Source organism: Herpailurus yagouaroundi, unplaced genomic scaffold, assembly GCF_014898765.1.
Source record: "Herpailurus yagouaroundi ecotype Mexico unplaced genomic scaffold, PumYag 100, whole genome shotgun sequence".
Taxonomy (NCBI): domain Eukaryota; kingdom Metazoa; phylum Chordata; class Mammalia; order Carnivora; family Felidae; genus Herpailurus; species Herpailurus yagouaroundi.
In genome coordinates, this window is record NW_024412391.1 from 24,207,743 (window position 1) to 24,230,232 (window position 22,490).

Genomic DNA, 22,490 nt, shown 5'->3' on the forward strand with positions numbered 1-22,490 from the left:
TTGAAAATGTACACGTAAGCCTCAGAAAATGCCCACTGCAGCTGTATGCTGATGAATAGGAAGCATGCATCTTCTGTTCGCAACAAGCTGAGCCATCTTCTACTTTAAGAATTATATTCGAAGAGTTGCTGTGTGTTTACTTTAGCCTAGAAACACTCTGCTAGTTTGAGACTTGGCTACCTGAAAACAGCTCTGAAGCATTTTTTTTCTTTCATTTTATCAACTGAAATAAACTTTTATAGCTATGAATGAGAGAAGGAACAAGGGTCAGAGTCTCTCAGTCTTAAGATTTTACCAGTCTTGCTTGGTTTATCACTTGCCCCTCACCCTTGCGCAACACTAGGCATTATTACTTTTTTAACGTTTGCCCACGTCATTGGTGAAAATTGGTGCGTTTATCGCCGATGAGGTTGAACATCTCTGCATATTTGATTGCTGGCTGTTTTCATGGTGGCAGGCCAGATTTTTCCACTGCGAGCATCTTGGAGTAATTCTGTTTCAGGAAGATGATGTTTTTCAACAAGTAGTCCTTGGACTGTCTACAGCAGGAGTCACCCAGGGCAGTCTTTAAAATGCACATTATAGGGCACTAGGCCAGAATAGAGGGGAAAGCAGAAGAAGAAACGGCAGGCACCAGGCATCCACATTTGTGACAAGTTCCCCAGGTGAATCCTCAACATTTTAACATTTAAGAGCTTTTAAAAAGAGAGAGGTTATTTTGTATTTATTTCAGAGAGGCATTTCAGCAGTTGCGTAATAAAATAGAAGTGTTTTGGTACCGATACAGTTATTGAAGATTCTGGGGTGAATCTGTTACTGTCCTGTGAGACTGTTTTGAATCCTAAGCGGTAATTAGAGACTAATGGGTCCTTTGCATATGCTAATTTGCATGTAAACGATGCTTTGGCACAGCCACATCTCTGAACCCCTCCGAAAACAGTAGTGCTTCCCTGTCTGACAGCTCTTAGTAAGAAGAGAGAATTTATGATGGTTTTTTTTTTCTGTTAAAAATTGAAAAGTCAGGGCAGGTTCTAACTAATTTTAAGAAAGTTAAAAACTTTCTTTAAAACGAAATCTCCTATTAAAATAGGAATGTTCTTGCTGTCTTTGAGAATCACGTTTTCACTCCATCCCTAGAAACATCGTATATTTAGGGGAGTGAAAGAGTAGTTCTTCCAGACTCAGTTTCTATGCTTTATTGATAAAGAGATGTTCTCTTCTAATTTTTTTCTTTCTTCCCAAGATACATATATCTTCTTGACATTCAAGCAATAGATAGTAGTTGTATAATTAACCTCTGATCCCGTCAGCTCAGCTTTTGATCATGTTCTTTTTGATAATTAAAGGTTTTTAGAAATAAGTTTGCTCTCTATGGATTTTAAAATGGTTTGTATAGTTTTTATGTCATACTGATATTTGATAAATCTCCCAAGTTATAACAAATATGAAGTGAATTAATTTAAGGTATGTGAAAGTAACTGTTTTGATTCTAATATAATCTAATTCTAGAAGATACTTTCTTCTGTTGTGTTAAGGGACAGTTGCCACATATCTTCTTGGTGTCATAGTGGTACTATATGGATGCACACTGCCATTTCAGTTGAGTGCGTACATCACTGTTTGCTTATACAAATCTTCCCCACTAAGTCATCAGGATAGAGCAAGGGCTGTTTGGGCTGTTTAAAAGTGAAACGTGGAAAATGGTTCTTTGGAAAAAAAGTTTGTCAGAATTTTTTTTATTGCTTTTGCTCTAATAGCAGTGTGAAAGAAAAGTGCCATTAAAGTTTATTAGCTGCCAAATTTTGCAGAACCCAGCCTTTGCATAGAATGGGCTTTGTGCTCTTAGCTGTTCCATGCAAGGAGCCAATAACTGTGTGTTTTCCTTTATGGCCAAATCACAGTATTTTGTGCCAGAACCTCAATGATCTCTGTTTCTTGCCATATTTGGTCTCAGATTGTGGTCACAAGAGGGAAACAACTTATATTTATTTTGTAAAATAAAATTTAAAATAAGACTATTCTGATAACCAAATCAAGAGATTTGACGTCAGTCTGTTTCCCTGTTATTTCTGTTGCTTATACATAGTTACCTCCTATTCGTTCTTTCTCTAGAAAAATCAATATTATTAACTGTTTCAGATTATAAATTTCTAGAGAATTTATTTCCTTTCTATGTATATTATGTTCAAAAGCATATGAAATAATAACTTATAGTGAGTAGCCTGAGTTTTGGTTTAGTTACCTGAACTTTGTCGAAACCGTGCGAACATGGAGTATACCTGGTCAGACCATTTTTCAGGGGGAACAAAGTTGTGTGCCCCAGTGTTGGCATGTTTCCTTTTATATGCACATTTCCAAGTATTAAAAAAGAAAAGTAACAAAGGAAAACAATGAAGAATTTCTGTGGTCAGGAATTTTGAAACTACTTCTATTGGTATTACTGTCTTTTCAAAATAAGATTTCAAAATAGTCCTAATCTTGAGTTAGCGTCAAGCTTGTTTGGCTAAGTTTGGTCTGTATTACCCGATAGATCGGATATGGATATCTGTCCAGTTCCCCAGTTACATATTGTAAACCTGATACCACATGTGTGGTGAGACTATGATGTGTATGCATCAGTTTCTCCCCTGGCATTGTAGATAAAGCACTGCATGATATGCTGACTAGGTTTCTGGCCAACTGTTGGGTTGTGTACCTGAAGCTGTCATGATTAAACACTCTGTTAAGGGAGACTGTGCTAGGTGACTGGGGGCAAGAAGCACAAAAAGCGCTTTAATCTGAGAGGTTTTCTTTCTAAAATTTTAGCATGCACCCGAAACCCAATGTTTGGACAGATATTTACACACTTAATCCACAGTGAAGCTTGACTTGAGCTGAATTCTTTTCCTTCTTAATTCTTATCCCATTATTTTAGTGCTATAATCTGCAGTCACTTCAAAGACCAACTCCATAGCATTCTGAAATCAGATCAGAGGACTTTTCTGGGCAGATCATTTGTTATGAGGAGCTCTTTAGCTGGATCTGTAGGATATACAGTAAACTGCTTGTTTTGTGACTTCCTAATGCTTGATATTAGCATTAAATGATTTTGCTTTTTTTTCCTTTGTTTAATGTAAAGAACTTCCTCATTTACTGCAAACATCTACACATAGAGATTGTTTAATACGTAGCTAATAACCTTGAGCTTAATTTGGGCCACAAATATAAGTTTAAAATAGCATCTGTTAATTGCAATACATTCCAAGTATGTGTATGAGTCTGTGAGTGATTGTATTTATCAATATGTGAACGTTTGTGTTCCTGTATGTGTGTGTTTGTGTATTCCAGCTGTTGATGTTTTGTTTCTTATCTCCAGGTTCCAGTACAGTGGTCAGACATGGTCACTTTGAAAGCCAGAATGACAAATTATGGCTTACCTAGATACCGGTGGCTTACCCACGCTTGGAATTTTTTCCAGAGAGAGGTAAGTGCTACAGTGTCTGAGGCAGAGGGTATGGAATAAATGGCACACTTTCAAAACAAATGTTCAAAGCTTTGGCTTTGGTCATTTTCTCTGTGCTGAAAAGTGAAGCCTATGATTCAGTTACCCTGGGTGGAATTCTTTACTGAGAAATACCTTAAGTAACTCCATGCCCTTCTTTTCTTCCTGTGTGTACCATTTTCCCCTTCATTTCACATGCTTCACATATATTTTAAGAATTTCTTAAGAGCCATGTTGCTAACCTACTGTGGAGTTTTATGAGAGTTTCTTGATATATATCCAAGTTTTATTTGAATACATAATTTTTCACGACCTTTAGGGCTGTCTTTATTTTTAAACAGTTAATTTTTAAAAAAATAATGGTTCTTATTGGGGAATTAAGCATCAGTATATCATTGAGAACATAAGCTTTGGGGCACCTGGGTGGCTCAGCCGGTTAATCGTCCCTCTCTTGATTTCAGCTCAGGTCATGATGTTGCAGTTCATGGGATGGAGCCCTGTGTCAGGCTGTGTGCTGACAGCATGGAGTCTGCTTGGGATTCTCTCTCTCTCTCTCTCTCTCTCTCTCTCTCTCTCTCTTTCCCTTTCCCCCTCCCTCATGCTCTCTCTCTCTCAAAATAAAGAAATAAACATTTTTTTTTTAAGAAGCATGAGCTTTCTAGTCAGATCTTGGTTCAGATTCTGGCTCTGCTCCTTAATATTACATGAGCTTCTCTCATTTACTTAACGTCTTTAGCCTCAGTCTCCTCACCTGTAAAATAGGGATAATAAAATTACCTGCCTCCTTGGATTGTTGAGAAGAATAAATGGGATCTTAAGCTTGATCTCATTTAGCTTAAGGTTATTAACTATAGCATTACAAAGCACAGGCACTTTCACCTTTTCTTACCTAACTTCCATAAAGCCCCATGGATATCATCTTCTCAAACACAGCCTATATTTAGATGCTTAAAATTCGGTGACTTGAAGTTAACCGCTGATCTTGCTTCAAGCCAAGCTCTCTGCCCAAGCAGCTTTCTTGTGATTGGAGATGCTGGGGTGACCAAGTATGCCTGTTTCCTTTCGTTTCATTTAGAGCTGGGCCACAACTCATGTGAGAGGCAGCGTCTCCCATGATAGATATCCAGCTTTCTGCTCAGTTCCTCTGTCTGGAATATGGGCAGAGGTTCAAGTACAGGATAATCTCCAAATTTGGCTCCTTGTGTTACAGTTGTCGAGATGGTGAAAATTATCATAGTGACACAGATTTCCTATTTATTTAAATGCTTCCTGACTTTGTTTGTTTACTGTTCATTTGTACTAAAGGCAACGTGAAGGGAAAAAAGGTGAGGCCTTAGGGAATTTATGGTAAGATGTGTTCAGCTACTGCCCTGGGTGGAAGCTGTCCATAGCTCCTTATGTTCTGGGATTTCTGATGTAGACCATAATAAAACAGGCTGGAAAGCAAGGTGAGTTTTTTCCCAGTGGCACAAAGAGGAGCTTTACTTAGGTAGACGAAGTACAGCACTGCAAATGATAGTACATGTTTTTAGCTTCGTTGCCTGGTAAGTTCCCTCCTCTGTATCATGGGCCCAGTTCCCCCAAAAGGAGATGGCGAAGATCTCTGGGCACCCCAAAAGAGTCTTTTAAAGCCCCTATGTGTTAGTTTGCTAGGGCTATGGCCATAATAAGTTACCACTGGGGGCTTGAATAACAGAAATGCATTGTCTCACCGTTTGGAAGGCTAGAAGTCTGAGATCGAGGGGTGCAGGGGTGACTTCTTCTGAGGCCTCTCTCCCAGGCTTGTAGACAGCAGTCTTTTCCCTGTGTCTTCACGTCATCTTCCTTCTGTATGTATCTGTGTTCAGATTTCTCCTTCTTATATGGATGTAAGTCATATAGGAGTAGATCCCACCTTTATGACCTTCTTTTAATTTAATTACATCTGTAAAGGTCCTATCTCCAAATGTGGTCACATTTTGGGGTGAATTTGGGGAAGGGAGAACACATTTCAGCCCATAACACCCCTCTCCCAAAATAAACTGTAGAGCTAAAAGTGACCTGGTGGGGCCCCAGTTTTTCTGACCTTCATTCAGTGCAGTTCTATGCACGTACTTCATTTTAGTGGACTTTCACTCAAGCCTTAGTGATCTTTATTTCATATATTTTTAAAAAACTCATTTTTAAAGGTGTATTTACTTATTTATTTTAACTTAATGGTTGGAGTACAGGCTTTGGAATAAATAGGCTCCTGCCACATACTGGTCTCTGCAAGTTACCTGGCCCATCAGAACCTTTCTTTATATGTAAAGTGGTGGTGGTATTTTCCAGTTTCACAGGATGCTAGCAAGAGTGACCCTCTCTCAATAATGTGGTTTTAAAGGTGGTGAGAAAACCGCGAGAAGAGGTAGACCACAGTCATGCCTAGTGTCGTGGAGGGACCACTTAGGGGAGTTCTCAGGGAAAATTTCATTACCGATTTAGTATCTCCTGTTGACAAAGAAAAACAACTATGTAAAAAGAAAAAAAATGACTCAGTGACTTATTAATATTAAAAAATATATCTGGCACTGAACATGGTATGCTTCAGTTATTTGGAAAAGTCATTTCTGTGGAGCACCTCATTTCCTGACCAGGCCAGATAAATGGGCTGTTCTATTGTGGATGGAGCTTGAGTTCCAAGAACTGTACTTCTGTCGTCAACATAGAAAAACACATGTCCTTAGGAAACGAGAGAAGTGGGTTTTCTCTGAGTGCAAGAATTGAAAAAGCCTGCCTTGGAAATACAGTAGTTTATGATTTTTAGGAAGTGAAGTCTTTTTACTACATATGTTTTTTATGGATACTCAAGGCCTTTTGTAAAATATATGATGTCAAATTATGTTTGACTTAATTTATGATGTTTATGGTATATCTGTAGCTTTTAGAACAAGTTTATAAAAGGAAAGTAGTAAAAATATAAAAAATGTTTCTCAGAAAATTTTAGTATTACTCGTGGCATCAGTAATTCATCATTTACAATAGTCTGAAGATTTTTTTTTTAATTAGTTACTTAGGCAAAAGGAAAAGTGTAAAATGGTTTTTAGTATTTTCCTTGTTTCATTTTACATGAGAAGTTCAGAATTCCTCATAGATGATTTTAGTTGGATTTTGAAATGGTGGATTGTGCTAGTTTATGATACGGTGTTAATCCTGCACACAGATTGGTCTGTTGGGCTACGTAATTTGCAGAGCCAGTCACTCTTGGCAAAGTTCTTTTCAGTGATTGCCAGGAGTCCTTGTTTTTGACTGTGGGGAAGAGTAACTCCCTCTATCCAAGGGCAGAAAATTATCATAGTTAATTATTCTGAATCTAATCTACATATATCCTTAAGCAGTGTTTCTAAACTTTCACCAGAAAAAGTTTTTGCTAATCCTTGGTGAAATTAGATAAAAAGAAACAAAAGACAACAGTAATTTTCCTTAAATCCAATTTTATTCAAGCTAAAGGCATATCATTTCTTCTGAGATCATGGTGCTAGAATATGATACTTTATTTCAAGATTCTCATTCAGTTAAATAAAAATTTGTTGGCCAAACCTGTGTTTATGTTTTGAAAAATTTTTGAAAATTTAGTGGTTAATCAATCCAAGTTGGGTAATCTTTGTGATGTGGACTTTTGGTCAACAACTCTTTCTACAGAGATAATGGAAACGTGTAATTTAATGTCTGAATTTATTAAGCAGTTATATTAGTTAAACTAGGTGATATGCAAATAGATGGATCAACTGTTCTTTAGTAACTAAAGTTTTAATGGTAAATATAGGATTCTTGCTAATGATTTTGTTACTGTGAATGTTCAGTCTGCTGCTGAATGATCACTTATGGAGGACCATACAGTCGTGGAGAGATTCAGCCATGCCTGATCTGTTTGCATGTGTTATGAGCATTATTGTTCAGAAGTGTTCCATTATAGGGTCCTTGGCTGCATTTTTGTCGTCAACATAGAATGTACACACGTTAGGTAATGAGAAAGGTGAGTTTGGCTCTGGGTACAAAAATTTAAGAAATCTAACGTTTAATCTTCTATAAGTTAAGAAAATATTTTTGTAGTTGCTGAGCCTGACCAGTCATTCTTTTGCAGTTTAAGTGCTGTGGGGTGGTGTACTTCACTGACTGGCTGGAAATGACAGAGATGGACTGGCCCCCAGATTCCTGTTGTGTTAGGGAATTCCCAGGATGTTCCAAACAGGCCCACCAGGAAGATCTCAGTGACCTTTATCAAGAGGTAAGGCCATACGTTGTGAACCTATCGTGCATACAAATTTTCTTATAATGACTTTTAGGTAAAGAATCAACAATTTGCCAATGAAATTTTCCTCTTCTATCTAAATATAAAGGCCCTTAAAATTATTCTCTAATTTGTGGAGAAACAGGATAGCACTAAAAATCAGTATAAAATCATCATGTGTTAACAAAGGAAATCGGTGGGGGGTAGGGGGTGCCTGGGTGGCTCAATCAGTTAAGTGTCCAACTTCGGCTCAGGTCATGATCTCGTGGTTTGTAAATTCAAGCCCTGCACCAGGCTCTGCGTTGACAGCTCAGAGCCTGGACCCAGCTTCAGATTCTGTGTCTTCCTCTCTCTCTGCCCCTCCCCTGCTCACACTCTGTCTCTCTCAAAAATAAATAAACGTTAAAAAAGAAGTTAAACAAAAAAGGAATTGGGGAAGACTAGATTTAGAATCAATTGGATTTTAAACCGTATTGTCTAGAACCAAGTTCTCTTGCCTCCTGGGGATTCTTTGGAAACGGGTGCATGCGGAGTGTATAAAGAACTCTGAATATTTCAGAAGACAAGGTTTGGAGTTCTTGAACAGACTATGTATTTTAGGGCCTCCACAGAGACGAAAACATATGTAGGGAAAAAAAAATCCCACTCTCCAGGGAAAACGTTGTCCTCTACTCTTCAGTTCCCCCTACTGGCTAATGATCAGCGATGTTAGTTTTAGTTAGCTGATTTAAAGAAATTAGATGCTCACTGGGTTTAAAATCAATCCTCACATGCCCAAGAAAGTTGCCTATTCGCGTTTTCTGGGAAAAATTTTCAGAATAACCAGTTATTCCTTTGTTAGCAGAAGCTTTCCTATTCCTTCCTTTTTAGTGGTGATTTTCAAACTTTGTTAGCAGCAGAATCTTAATTCAGATTAAAAATCTAGAACTATACCATCCAGTACAGTCACCAATAGCTACATGTGGCTATTAAAATTAAAATTAAATTAAATTAAAATTTCATTTCGTTAGTTCAAATAGCTACATTTCAAATGCTTAAAAGCCACTTGAGACTTGCAGCTTCAGTGTTAGACAATGCAGATATAAGACATTTCCACATTACAGAAAATTTTATTGCAGTCTTGATCTAGAGTGGAAACTCAAAATGTAAATCAGATGGCAGGGAGGGTGCTCAGGCTGAGGGGCTGGGATTTTTTCCCAATAACATCTCCAGTCAAGCATCTGGGTATCCAAAAGCACCATTGAAAACCTCTGGCTTACCACAAAGCATGGTGATAAAGAGCAAAACTTTTTTTAAAACAGAACATCCGGATTTATATATATATTTATGTATTTCAAGACAGTAATCTTTTTTTAAAAAAAAATTTTTTTTTTAACGTTTATTTATTTTTGGGACAGAGAGAGACAGAGCATGAATGGGGGAGGGGCAGAGAGAGAGGGAGACACAGAATCGGAAACAGGCTCCAGGCTCTGAACCATCAGCCCAGAGCCTGATGCGGGGCTCGAACTCACGGACCGCAAGATCATGACCTGGCTGAAGTCGGACGCTTAACCGACTGCGCCACCCAGGCGCCCCTCAAGACAGTAATCTTAAGAGGCTATATGTCTTTCCCTAAAAATCCTATTGTTCAAAACATCTTTTAGATGTTTCAATTGTAGAGATGCACAAAAGTCAATTGTAGAGATGCACAAAAATCAGTTTCATTAGTTTATGGTGTAAATTAACTTATTTGAGAAAAATGGCGGATTACATCCACAAATGATCCATTGTATTTATAGCTTACGTATAAGTAGCTTTTGGCTGTTAAAGAATTCATCTCAGAGGACAAGACTATGCCACATTAAGCATATCCAAAATAAAGTGCTTTGGGCCCTGAAGTGCCACAAAGAAGTGTGCCAAGGATTTTTTAAGGGATTTGGAATTGTATTTGTTTCCTAGGGCTGCTGTAATAAAGTGCCTCAAAGTGAGTGGCTTAAACAGGAGATACTTATTGTTTCATGGTTCTGAAAGCTAGGAAGCTTGAGATCAAGGTGTCAGGAAGGTTGGTTCTTTCTGAGGGGTGTGAGGAAGAATCTGTTCTATGTCCTTCCCTCAGCTTCCGGCAGTTGGATGACAATCTTTCGTGTTCCTTGGTTGTAGAAGCATCACCCCAATCCCTGCCTTCATATTCACATGGAATTCTCCCTGTTTGTGTAGATCTCCAGATCTCACCTTGTTCATAAAGACACAAGTCATGTTGGAGTAGGGGCCCATCCTCTTTCAGTATGACTTCATCTTAACTAATTACATCGGCAATGACTCTATTTCAAAATAAGACCATATTTGAGGTTCTGGGGATTAGGACCTCAACATATGCTTTTGTGGGGAACACAACTCAACTCATAACAAGAATTGTTGAAACCACTGAATTACCTAGGTTGCCTGTTTTAAAAGATAATCAAAGAATCATTCGCTCAGTGTCTCTGAGTTCTTTAGTGATTATGCTACATCTTTTTTTTCCAGGTGAAAGTCTGAAATAAGGATGGCCAGCTAACAAGTTCAATAGTTAAGGTCCTGTTCATGCCATAGAACAGAAAACAATGCTTAATATTTCTAAGATACTATTAAATGCGAACATAACTGTAGATATTCAAATACATTATAACTTACCACTAGGTTTTAAAAACACAGATGATTACAGTATAGATATTAAGTGTATATGTGAGTTGAAACCTATCAACTTTCCTAGTGTGAACTTAATCCATTTGTTAGTTTTTAGGAGTGGCAAGTCAGTATGGGAAAATATTGGGCTACAGCACTATATATAATCTCTACCCTTTTTAGTGATTAATACTGATAATATGATTATAACCAATGTTGATCATAAGAATGACAAAACACAAATCAATTTGCCAGATCTTCCCATAAAGTCTGAATATGGACAGATTCACTGCACTTGTGCTTTGTTTAGTTGAAAAGCTTTCAATTAAACATTTGATAAGTTTTGTTGTTTTTTTTTTTTTTTCTGCTGTAAGAATGCCATTCATTTTTACTAGTTTATCTTAGATTATTTCCGCTGGTAGTATTTATAATGGAATACCTTACATTCAGGCTGTCTAGAATTACTTATTCTATGGATTTTGAGATTGGTAGAAGCCATATTATTGTGCATGTGCAAGTTGAGAAGCCAGATTATTTTAAAAGCTTTTTCATATTTTCATCAAAAGATTTTCAGTAGCAAGCCGACATTGCCAGTTACAAGATATTCTTTAGATAGACTTCCAGCAGAGATGGAGGTTCATTATATCAGAGTAGCTCTGCTTTTGCATTTTATAATTAATAACAGATGCTGGTATTGGTAATGATACAGTGCATAATTATATGCATAGTTGACTGACAAAAGTGGATCACTTAGTAGCTTTATGGTACAAGTACAATTAAACCCATCATTAAAAATAAGACTCAATTCCACTTTGCCCTGGAGAACATGTTTCCTAATTGAAGAGTGCCCAGAGACTATCCACCTGGAAGACGGAGGGGTCTAACAGGGAGGAACAAGTGAGGGACAGCTGGAGGTATTTATGTTACTTATTCTGAAGTAGCAGATACTAAGGGGGAGATATTTTAGATGTCTTCAAATATTTCAAAGTTCATCATTCAGAACAGGAACTAGACTTGCTCATTGTTGCTCCAAGGGCCAGACATTACAGGAAGGAAATGTTGAATCAATAGAAGGAAGACCTTGCTCATCAAAATCCGTCCAGTTGTGACACAGGTTCTCTCATAAAATAATGAGTGGCTCATCACTAAAAATATTAAAGTCAAGGTCAGATAACCATGTCATTGGCAGATAGAATGGGTTTTTAAATTAAGAGTGGATCTGGACTAGATGAACTTCAAGGTCCCTTTTATCTTTCATATTCTGTAAGCTCAGAGATAAGAACTGGCTTTCTTCCTGCAATCTTTCTTCAGGAGTCTGAAATCAAGGAAATAAATCATTCTCAACCATCTGGTGGCCTGCATGGTCCCTGACCCAATAATGTTTTATGACACGTTTGAAACCTGTGAAAAATGACAGAGCAGAAATAAAGCAACAATTGCACATTTTAGAAACATTCCCATCAGAAGTATTGTTGGATTTGGCACACAGCTCCTCCAATACCTGTAATGAGCTACGCACTTGTATAAAAGTACAGATGCAAAAATCACAGATGAAAATGTTTCTGACCATCAACCTGGTTCCATCACATTCATCAACTCACAATGTTTTGTGAGTGCCAGGTGCTATTGGAAATGCTGAGGATATAACAGAGAAAGTTGCAGACAAAATCTCTCCTCCTGTGTAACTTACATTCTAGTTAGGTGTATAGACATTTAGCAAGAAAAAAGCAACAATAAAAATAATCTCAGGTAATGGTAAGCATTTTGAAGGCTCTTAAGTAGGGTTGTGTGCTGGAGAATGGCTTTATTGGTGAGGGAGCTACTTAGGATGGTTAGGAACCCACTCTTTTAGGAAGTGACATTTGAATGATGAGCAGTCGATGAGAAGGCTGCAGCCATGCAAAGATCCACTGAAGGGGCACCTGGGTGGCTCAGTCACTTAAGCATCCGACTCCTGATTTAGGCTCAAGTCACGATCTCGCAATTCATGAGTTCGAGCCCCACATCAGGCTCCATGCTGACAGTGTGCACCTCGGGCTCTGTGTTGACAGTGCAGTGCCTGCTTGGGATTCTCTCTCTCTGCCCCTACCCCATGCGTGGAACACCCGTTCCCCGCCTCAAATAAATAAATAAACTTAGAAAAAACCAAAAAGATCCACTGGGACACCTGGATGGCTCAGTCGGTTGAGTGTCTGACTTCAGCTCCGGTCATTATCTCACGGTTCGTGGGTTCAAGCCCCGCGTCGGGCTCTGTGCTGACAGCTCAGAACCTGGAGCCTGTTTCAGATTCCGTCTCCCTCTCTCTCTGCCCCGACCCCACTTGTGCTCTGTATCTCTGTCTCTAAAATAAATAAACATTAAAAGAAAAAAAAAAAAAAAAAAGATCCACTGAAGAATTTTTTTTAGCCTGTGAAACTGTGAGTGCAAAAACTCACCCAGAGGTAGACTAGTCAGTGATTACTGACTGCTTACTACCCTGTTCTTTGGGATTATTGGTGTAACCACACTCTCTAAATACCAGGTGTTAGACTTGGCCTCAGCAGAACATCAGACTCAGGGTGTATGTTGGTAGAATACAGGACTGAAGTGTCTCTTCCTTCTCTGATCTGCTGAGTTTTCCACCATGTCATTACTAAAGTTCTCTGTCTAGACTTGATCTGGGGAAGAAAAACAGAGAGACTGAGAAAGAAAGAAAGCTAGCAAAGTGTGGACTGTCAACCTCTTGCCCGAGGACCTGTGCTCTTCTTGGATGGGCTTCAAGGGAAAGGTGATAGTGCTGAAATTGTTTTCAATATTTTATATGCATTTTTTTCAATGACTAGTATCCTTAGCTTTCATCAGCTTTTCTTGGGGTTTCATACCAAAAAGTGTGAAGAACCACAGTTGTAGAGATAGTTGCAGTGTTTGCTACCCCTGTTATGAAATGAAGAATAAACATCTTTTCAGAGGGATTGGAATGCAATTTTCTTCCTCCGTACGCCGCCTCAAGAAAAATGAATGCAAGTAAACAAGTACACAACAGGCCCTCCTTCAAATGGACCAACTCAAAATGTAAAACAAAGAGGAACAGAGAGTAAAGTAAAATGTACCTCCAAAGATACATGCCTTCGTTTTGTAGTTAGGAGAAAGACCACTGTTAAAAGGTATTGTTGGCTTCTTCGGAAAAGTAGTATTCACAGCAGTTTATGTGAGGGCTGGATAGAGAGATGGTTTCGCACAGCTGGGTGCCTTTGAAACCCTTTCCCTCTATTTTACTTATCTTATTTATTTTTAATTTTTTTATGTTTATTTATTTTTGAGAGAGAGAGACAGCAGGGGAAGGGCAGAGAGAGAGAGGGAGACACAGAATCCTAAGCAAGCTCCAGGCTCTGAGCTGACAGTACAGAGCCTGATGCGAGCCTGACCCACAAGCCATGAGATCATGACCTGAGCTGAATTCAGATGCTTAACCGACTGAGCTACTCAGGCACCCTTATTTTATTTTTTTTTAAGTTTATTTATTTATTTTGAAAGAGAGAGAGCAAGTAGGGGAGGGGCAGGGAGAGAGAGAGAGAGAGAGAATCCCAGGTAGGCCCCACACTGTTGGTGTAGAATCTGATGTGGGGCTCGAACTCACAAACCATGAGATCATGAGCTGAGCCAAAGTCAGACGCTTAACCGACTGAGCCACCCAGGTGCCCCTGGAATACTTTCCCTTTAGACTCTTAGTCTTTATATGTTCCATGTGATGTTGGGTTTGAATAGCAAATATTCTTTATAATTCCCCAAGGAATTTTGCCCCAAACCACTTCTGCCTCTGAGTAACAGAAAACTTGTATGGATAGGGTGATAGGGAAGGCCAGGAAGCATGGAAGTGAAGGGATGTGATCTCTCTGAGCCTCCGTTTACAGCACGAAGAACCCAGATGGTGACAAGCATCTAGAGGTCCATGGTACTCCCAGAAGGTACATGGACATATTAGGGATGCTCCCCCAGGTTAAAGGTGGGCCAGCTCATGATGAACCCATGTGGGATGGTTCGTTCTAAGTTTTTGTTCTCTCTGTTGTGTGTTCTCTTCCGTGTGAACTGAGTCATGAACTCATGCTGTCGTCCCTCACAGATTGGAGGTCCTGTTCCTCCTTATCTCCTTTGTACCCTGTTGTGATCAGCATATGGTATTTGCTTCATAATCTGTGCATATGTACTTTTCTGGGCAGCATCTTAGCCTTCAACACCTTTGATGAACACTCTCCTATTAACAGTTAGAAAAGTGAGTCAACTCTGTATATAGTCTGCTTTGACTAATAGAAACAACTTTGATTTTATAATTTTCATGCACAACATCCTAAACACAGAAATATTTCCTTAGCAATTCTTTGTGGTGGAGACACGACATACATTGTAGATCCAAAAGGAGATGGTAGGGAATAGGGGTATGGCTTTCTGGCAAGTTCTACATAGTTATGAGATTGATTATTTTTCTCCCAGGTAACCCTGCTCTTAAATTACTAGTAGTAGGATTCTTTAGGACCAAGTACATCACCACACACAAAAAAACAACATGAGGGGCTAATGTTGAAAGATAAGTGTAAGACCAGAAGCCCGAAGTAACAGTTTAGACCCCTGGCTAGGGACTGGCCAGTTGCATTAACATGAGGTTAGCCAAGTCTGCATAGTAATGGTCCTCATACCAGTGGTTATAATAAGAGATAGGAATTGGTGACTTTAAACTGGAGCACAAGAAGGATCCAGACATGGGTAGGTAATCTTTAATTACCATTTTTTTATATTTGTGAGATATGCATCGGGAACACAGAGGGGCTAGTCTTTCCCTGAGATAAGCAGGTGTTAGCCATGTGGAGAAAATATTTGGGTGGCACGGCCGGAAAGGGGCAAGCAAAGAGGCAATTGTGCCACCTTAGAGCTGGAGCCTGGGGCGAGAGGGCCTTCCTGGCTTGCTGGCCAGGGCAGGCGCTGGATTACGCTGGATTACGAAGAGCCCCGTAAATCCTGCTACCGCATGAATTTTATGCTAAAGTCTGTGAGTAGTTGCCAAGTAGAAAGGCAAGCACATTCACAAAGTTGAGGCATTATTATGACAGGAAAGCTTAACGCTGAGTAGTCATGGGATTCTGATTTATTAATAATGAAGCTCCATTCTCAGATAAACACACACAGAACCTCCTGCACAGATAGTAATCGGTAGGCAGCTTTCAGGCTCAGTGGTTATTTAGATGGAATATCCCCAAGAAGTTCCATTCACAGGGTTCTTTTATATGAAGTCAAAGACACTCCCTCCTGCCTCTCTGCTGACTTCATTATCTCCTCAGCAACTGCCCGCAGGGGTCAGGTTCACTCTGACTTGGGGTGATATCTGTTTTATCATTCAGAGCCCTGCAGGACCAGTTTGTGCTTGGTGGGGGGAACATCCCTTTTATCTTAGGCTTTGCTTTATCTAACGGGGCCTTGAACTGTTCTGCTGATTTTGCCTAAGGTATACAAATGCGTTCTTCTTTTCTTTCCCTCTCTTTCTGGCACAGTTCACTTGTAGGTTTCCCGTTACCTAGTCACCGTTCAAATGACTTTTCTTCTTTTGCTTTGTTAATGAAGACTTGCAAGGTTCACCTTTAGAATTTACTCATAAGAAAGCCATTTTAATATTTTGACCTGAAAGAAGTACTTCACAAAGTAACAATCTTAGATTTGTGCCTTGAAATTATTGTGTCGCCCTTGTGAAGAGGAGTGGAGCTAAGGACTAGGTCTTGAGGCCTGGAAGAGAGGTAGGAAACTGTTGCAGGTGATTCATGTGAGTGATGATAAGGGCTGGGATTCAGGTTGTGCCATTGAGGACAGAGGGAAGGGATGAATGTGAGTGATTTGAGGGGGAATAAACAAAATGATGAACTGGTTGTGCAGAGCGAATGACAGGGAAGCTGTAAGGACACTAGCCTTGGACTCGGATCCTGGTTGGATAAAGAAGCCATTTACTGAGGAGATAGGTTGGATTTGACTGGGTCCTTCTTGGAAATGCTGGGTTTAAGGTTCCTGTCAAGTACTTGGTGTGCAGAAACCAGTAGAAAATATAAAGCTCAGTAGACCTAATTCAGTCAGAGATGTGGATTTTGTGCGGACCGATCAGGGAAAGAGCTAATTCCATATGCAATGAGTTGAATAAGGTGGGAGTCCATTTTTCTCCCATAAACCAGTCAGGTGGGCCAGACCGCCAGACAGCTCTGCCGCCTTCATCCAGGGACCCAGGATAGTGAGACAATTCCACCTTTTTTTAATAGCTGCCTCCCAAAATTGCTCCTGTTTTTCTCCAATTCCGGTCAGAGGGAAGGAAGACATGGGAAGGAGAACATCCAGTGTGTGCAGCTCTACACTCATCACCTCTGCTCACATTTCATTGGCAAGGGCTCACTTGGCCCTGCTGAGTTGCAAGGGAGGCTGGGAAATGTGGCCTCTGGCTAGGAGACTGCATTCCCATAGACAACACTGATTACTATGAAGAAGTAGAAAACAGCCTGGAGCAGGTGGGGGGGACTAACAGTTTACAGGTGTTATCAGTGTAGATGAGGCAATGAATGCATGGGGAGGAGATCAGGTCCCACAAAGAGATGGTGTGACATATGCGACAGAGGACAAAATTTAGGGAGTGGCACCACTTGGGCAGAGGAGGAGCCCCACCTATTGAAGTCAAGGAAGGAGAGGGTTTTAGGAATGAGTTTTCTTGAGTGAGGAAGCATGGCTCAGAGGTGAAGATCAGGCTCTGAAGTCAGACTCTTGAGGTTAAATCTTCACTCTGCGCCTTACTAGCTGTGTGATCGCGAGCAAGGTGTTCCTGTCTCTGTGTTTCATTCTTTTTGCCTACAAAATGAGGATAACCAAAGTACCCATCTCAGGGTTGTCTGGAGAGTGAATGAACACATTAAAGCCATTAGAACAGTGCCTGTTTGTAGTAAATCCTACCAGTCATAGCTGAGAGTTAAGGTAAATTAGGGATTGGAAAGTCCACCTAGGAATTTTTAAATAAGGTACACATTTATATAGCTCTATAAACATGCATTACCTCATTAAAGCCCTAAAATAGTTCCATTAAGGTGCGGTATTATTATCTCCATTTTACAGATGAGAAAAGTGAGACACAAAGAGGCTAAGTGACGTAGTCCTGTGTCATAGCTAGTCAGTGACTGAGCTTAGATCTATTTGATTCCAAAGCCCAGATTTTAGACACTAAAATTTTGAGATATGGAATACATGGTGAGGAATAAGCTGAATGTTTGTAGATTTTTTTTCACTTGTAAACCTCAATGGCTTAATTTTTATAATGAGATAATAATACTACCTACCTCACTCTTGCATTACAAAGATAAATCAAGCTTTGTAATGAGAAACCCTTACCAAACCACTTGGCATATAATAAACACAAATCTCCAATGCATGGCGGTAGCTAATGACAGTAATGACAATAATAACTTAATTATTAACATTTATTAAAGTAAATAGAATAATTAACGATCTATAATTAGATCTTTAACTAGCCAAATTGCACTCGGTTTTGCTAGTTAAAGACAGGAAGGGTAAGCATTTTCTGGTTCTATATATCTGTGCTGGCTGAAGGTAGATTTTGAGGTCAAGATTTTGGGGCCTTCATGTGGTTTCTGACTTCACTTGTTTTAACACCTCCCTTCTTCTTATAGATGAAACTTAGGCGGCCAAAGGGCCCAATGAGAGATAACGTTTGAATGAGCAGCTTGTAAATATGCTTCTGCTCAGTCAATCAGGGAGCGCCTGCTGCAGGAGCCGGCCTCACAAGGGAGAACAGCACTGTCTGGGTTTTCTGACTCTGTTGTCTCTTTACAACCACATCTTTCTGTAAAAATTGAAAAATATTCAGTAGATGCAGTCTTTTAAATTTGGTGACTCTGTCTATCCAATGGGGATATTGTGAGAATTAATAGAGATACCAGGGACCGGACTTTTTCTACTGCATTTCCAATGCACGGGTTTGGTTAGCCTTACCCTTAACGAGAACAGAAAGTCCTATGGTGAATTTTATTACTTGCTATTTAATTTTTTTAAAGGAAGGATTCATTTCCCTGCAGCACTTATGATTATCAGTGGAGAACATTTGGTCCAACCTGTGTAAAGATCACAGACTCATGAAGCACATTCACTTTTTTAATTTTAGAAGAAATAAGGCTGAAGATTATATATTTGTACGTGATAATTAAACAGTCATTTCAAACTTGAGAGCCACGTTTATTACCAAACATCAATTAGAAAAATATCAATACTGGTGTGTATTGGCACCTAGACTTAATTCATACTTTATCTTCATAAGCTGATTAGAAGTCTGCCTAATTTTTTTCTCTGTTGCTTGTGAATATTGAATAACAAAAAGCCATGGGGTGCTTCCAATTTTAGAAAATCATTTTGGAGATAGATCAGAGCATAATTTCAAGTGTATCATTTCCTCAAGTAAAATGAAGCATCCTGACATGCCTTCCAATAGATTCTAGGAAACGTAGGGATTAGTGATTTTTTTCTCTAATAAAAAGTTAGTGTTATTATTTATAGTTAATAGTTGACCAGGATTTTAATACTGCAGCAAGTAAAGTAGGTTAGACCACATGCGTATTCATACCTTTGAGTTTTCTGAAGTTATTAATGTAGGACTAACATAGCTTTATGTAGGAAGAAAACACATTCAAGGTGAATCAACTTAGAGTATTTTATTTTGAGAAAAGCAAATAAGTGTAATTGAGTTCTTTCCAATTCTGAATAAAACACCCTTTGTGAAATGGAATGCGGTTTTGAACTCTAACATTTCTGTTTCCTCTTTGACTCACTCAACAGAAATGTTTGTTTATGCAACTAAATCTCTATGAATAGTACAATAGAGTGTATAGAGACACATCTGTATTTTTTTTTTCTTCTCTAGACTTGGTGTCTTGGTTTTCAGCAAAAGTGTCCCAAGTCTGCACTGAAAAGTGTAAACCTTATGCATGATTATCTGACTGACTGAAAATAAGCTCACAACTTGTGTTCAGAGTGATTTTATTCAAAGGCACAGAATGGAAGAGAGCGGCTAAGGAGGACAATGCTTATATAGAAATCCAGAAAAATATTGTCCTCAAGAAGAGAACTATTCTTTTGGAAAATTAATCCTTAACTTTAAGTAATTGTGTAAATGATTCACAAATATTCAGCACGATGCCTGATGTACTGCAAATTTCTACAATGCCCTCAGAATCATCAAAAAAATATCAAATTGTGTGCAGTATAGAGAGATTTGTATTTAATGAATTCTAATGACAAACTTAAGTATTAAAATTCTGTCTTGCTTGAGGGGTTATCTGTATGCCTTATAAACTAAATAAGGTAGTGATAAGGCTGACATATTGTTACATAAATTGAGGAATCTAAGACCTTTGCCTTGAATAAACAGCCCTTGCCCACCTTGACATGGAAATAATCTTTAGTGTCCCCAAGATCCAGAAGGAGGCTGGGTCCTTACTATGTGTCATATGATACGATCCCATGTCCACACTTCTGGGGAACCTGACAAAGCTTTTTGCCCAGGATCCAAACTCATTCAAACAGTCTTGGTTGTCCTAATGTAGTAGTGAGTCACAGAGTCGGGACACCGAGGTTTTTCTTTCCAGGAAGCAGCTTTGTTCATGTCAGCACGGGCTCAGAGGGCTAAGACCCAAAAGGCTGAGCCCTGGGCGCAGTAAGGGGTTGCCTCTTGTACAGTTTTTGCTCCTTTGTCTCCCATATATGGTAACATACAGTCTGAATGTGCAGTCTGTGTTACAGAGCCATGAGGAATGTCATGCATGCACACATAGCCAGGTTGCCTTCCCATGTCTCGAGATGTTCACCACATTCCTTAGGGAGGCGCTCTGCCACACTAATATTTTACTGCATTTTCTAGTTTTTAAAGTTAAAAATCAGTGTTATTTTCAAAGAAACATGGACCAAATCAGCACAATCCAAAAAGAGCTCAGTAGGCTGATGACATGTATATATCTGGAAAACTTGAGGGAATTGGGAATATTTAGTTTGGAGAAGAGAATAGTTCAAGGGAAAGTGATGGCTCTTCAAATATGACTCTCTACCTTATAGAAGAGTTTGAGAGCAGACCCAGGACCAATGCATCTTATTAAGAAGATAGGTTCCAATAAGGAAAAGCTTAAGTATTAATGTTGTTCAAGCGTGGACAAAACTGTCTAGTGGGGCAGTGAATTCCTCTCATTTGAAGTGCATTTTCGTTGAAGACTTTTTTTTTGTTTGTATGGGAGTCATTCTTTCCTGTATCTTTGCACACCTTGTAATTTTTGTTATTGTTGTTGAGAACTGGACATTGTAAATAATATAATGTGGCAACTCTGGAAATCAGATTCTCCTCCCTCCCCAGAGTTTGTTGTTGCTTGTTTATTCATTAGTGACCTTCCTGAATCAATTCTGTAAAATCTGTATTCTTTGTCATGTGTGGCCACTAAAGTCTGCCCTGTTAACTTAGGGACAGTTAATGAATGATCAGAGATTTCCTTAAGATGCCTGGAACCAATAAGCCTCCCGGTCTTTGTCAAGGGTGCGCAGAGCCTCAAAGTTAGCCAGAGGTAAGATTGCAGGGCCTTCTTAGGTCTTCCCTTAGCATGCACACGGCCCTGAACATAAGCACTGCCCTGTTCTTGTGTGTAACTTTGGAAAGTTCCACAAGTATCCCAGAGCTTTGCCAAGGCCCCTGTGGACTTCTCATTCCCCCAGATTTTCTTTTTAAGCTTTTTGACCAGCTCATTGTGTGCAGTTATTATGCACTGCTTCAGGCAGCCTCAGTGTTCCTCTGGGTGCTTTTGACAAATACCCCCAGGGAAAAGGCTGTTGCCCGGTTGAGCTCCAACTCAGGTTCAAATAAAAACAACCTTGCAAATGAGGTCTTCCAGGGTACCGCCAGATAGGACAAATAATGACAGTTATCTGAGACTGGGGCTTTGAAGGAACTCCAGTCATATTCTGTTGCCTCTGGCTTCCAGGCCACTGGTTTTCACCATAATTATGGGCTGTTGATTTTCAAGGCTGCTGCAGAGCTGGGGAGAGGGGATGGGAGAGGGCTAATTACAATGTGACAGAGCTTGCTGTTCTTACTGAGACTCAGGTACTTCTGAATAATGCTCCTCAGGTGGCTACAAGCTCTGGTTAATTTTCAGAGTTCTAAAAAAGTTGATTGTGACAATTTTTGCTAATGCTTTCATTACTTATGTGGAAGAGAAACTATATAGAGGTCCTTTCTCTGCCAGTTTTGTTGATGTTCTGGAAGTGGTTTTTAGCCATATTTTTAAAGGTTAAAACTTGAACTTGTTAACTTACAAGGTCTCCTCCCACTCTAGAACATTCAGTGTTAGCTAGTATATCACATCCCCCAAACAATCCCAGAGGATATAGTTTACTATACCCTTTTTACAAATGTGGTTGTTTAAAATATAATTAGAACAGACTTTCCCCAAAGCCAAAATGTGAAACACAATAGACTGTAGTTTGGTTATCAGTCTCTGCTTGATTTTACTCACTGATTTAAACAAGAAACGTTACCTTTCCTGCACAGTTTTTCAAGTTAGAATGAGTTAGTCAAAAGGGGTGGGAGATCTTATGACAATAAGAACTATATATCATGATAATGCTACCCCATTCATAACATGGTGCCACAAAAGAAGAACAAGAAGAAGAACTATACAGGTAAAATTTAAGTACCAGTGACAACTGAAAAAGTAAAAATCAAATGATAATTGACTTACGGTATTTCACAGGATTGAATCATTAGCATATGTATTTCTTGAATGGTTTACATTTAATTCTGAAGTTTGTTTTAATTTTTATTACCAAATTATTGATTTATCTATTCTAACTAATCCTTTATTTACTTATTAAACATCCATTTTTATTCTAAGTACTGATGAATATAGGTAAGGAATTAACTAAACATAATCCGCTGCCATTTTATATCCATTTCTTTTTTCTAAAGATGGATGTGGTGATCTGGTACTGCCTTACTTAGCAATGATGTTAAATAATGTATCTATATAAATTAATTTCCGGTTGTTTGAAGCTAAAGCTTTTAAATTTAACTATCTTTAA

The 22,490-nt window shown here is 39.1% G+C and overlaps 1 protein-coding gene and 1 long non-coding RNA gene across 4 annotated transcripts in view; both read left to right on the forward strand.

Moving 5' to 3' along the window:
• The window catches only part of TSPAN12 (tetraspanin 12), a 66,015-nt gene that overhangs the window by 37,045 nt on the left and 6,480 nt on the right, over window positions 1–22,490 (forward strand). For all 3 annotated transcript variants that reach the window (XM_040472143.1, XM_040472144.1, XM_040472145.1), the window contains 2 exons: window positions 3,356–3,463; window positions 7,584–7,727. In XM_040472143.1, the coding sequence (XP_040328077.1) occupies window positions 3,356–3,463; window positions 7,584–7,727 (252 nt within the window). The remainder of the gene's footprint in view (window positions 1–3,355; window positions 3,464–7,583; window positions 7,728–22,490) is intronic.
• LOC121028428 (uncharacterized) lies at window positions 21–2,813 on the forward strand. Its single transcript, XR_005789223.1, has 2 exons — window positions 21–665; window positions 1,536–2,813. It is a non-coding gene; the product is annotated as an uncharacterized LOC121028428 (long non-coding RNA).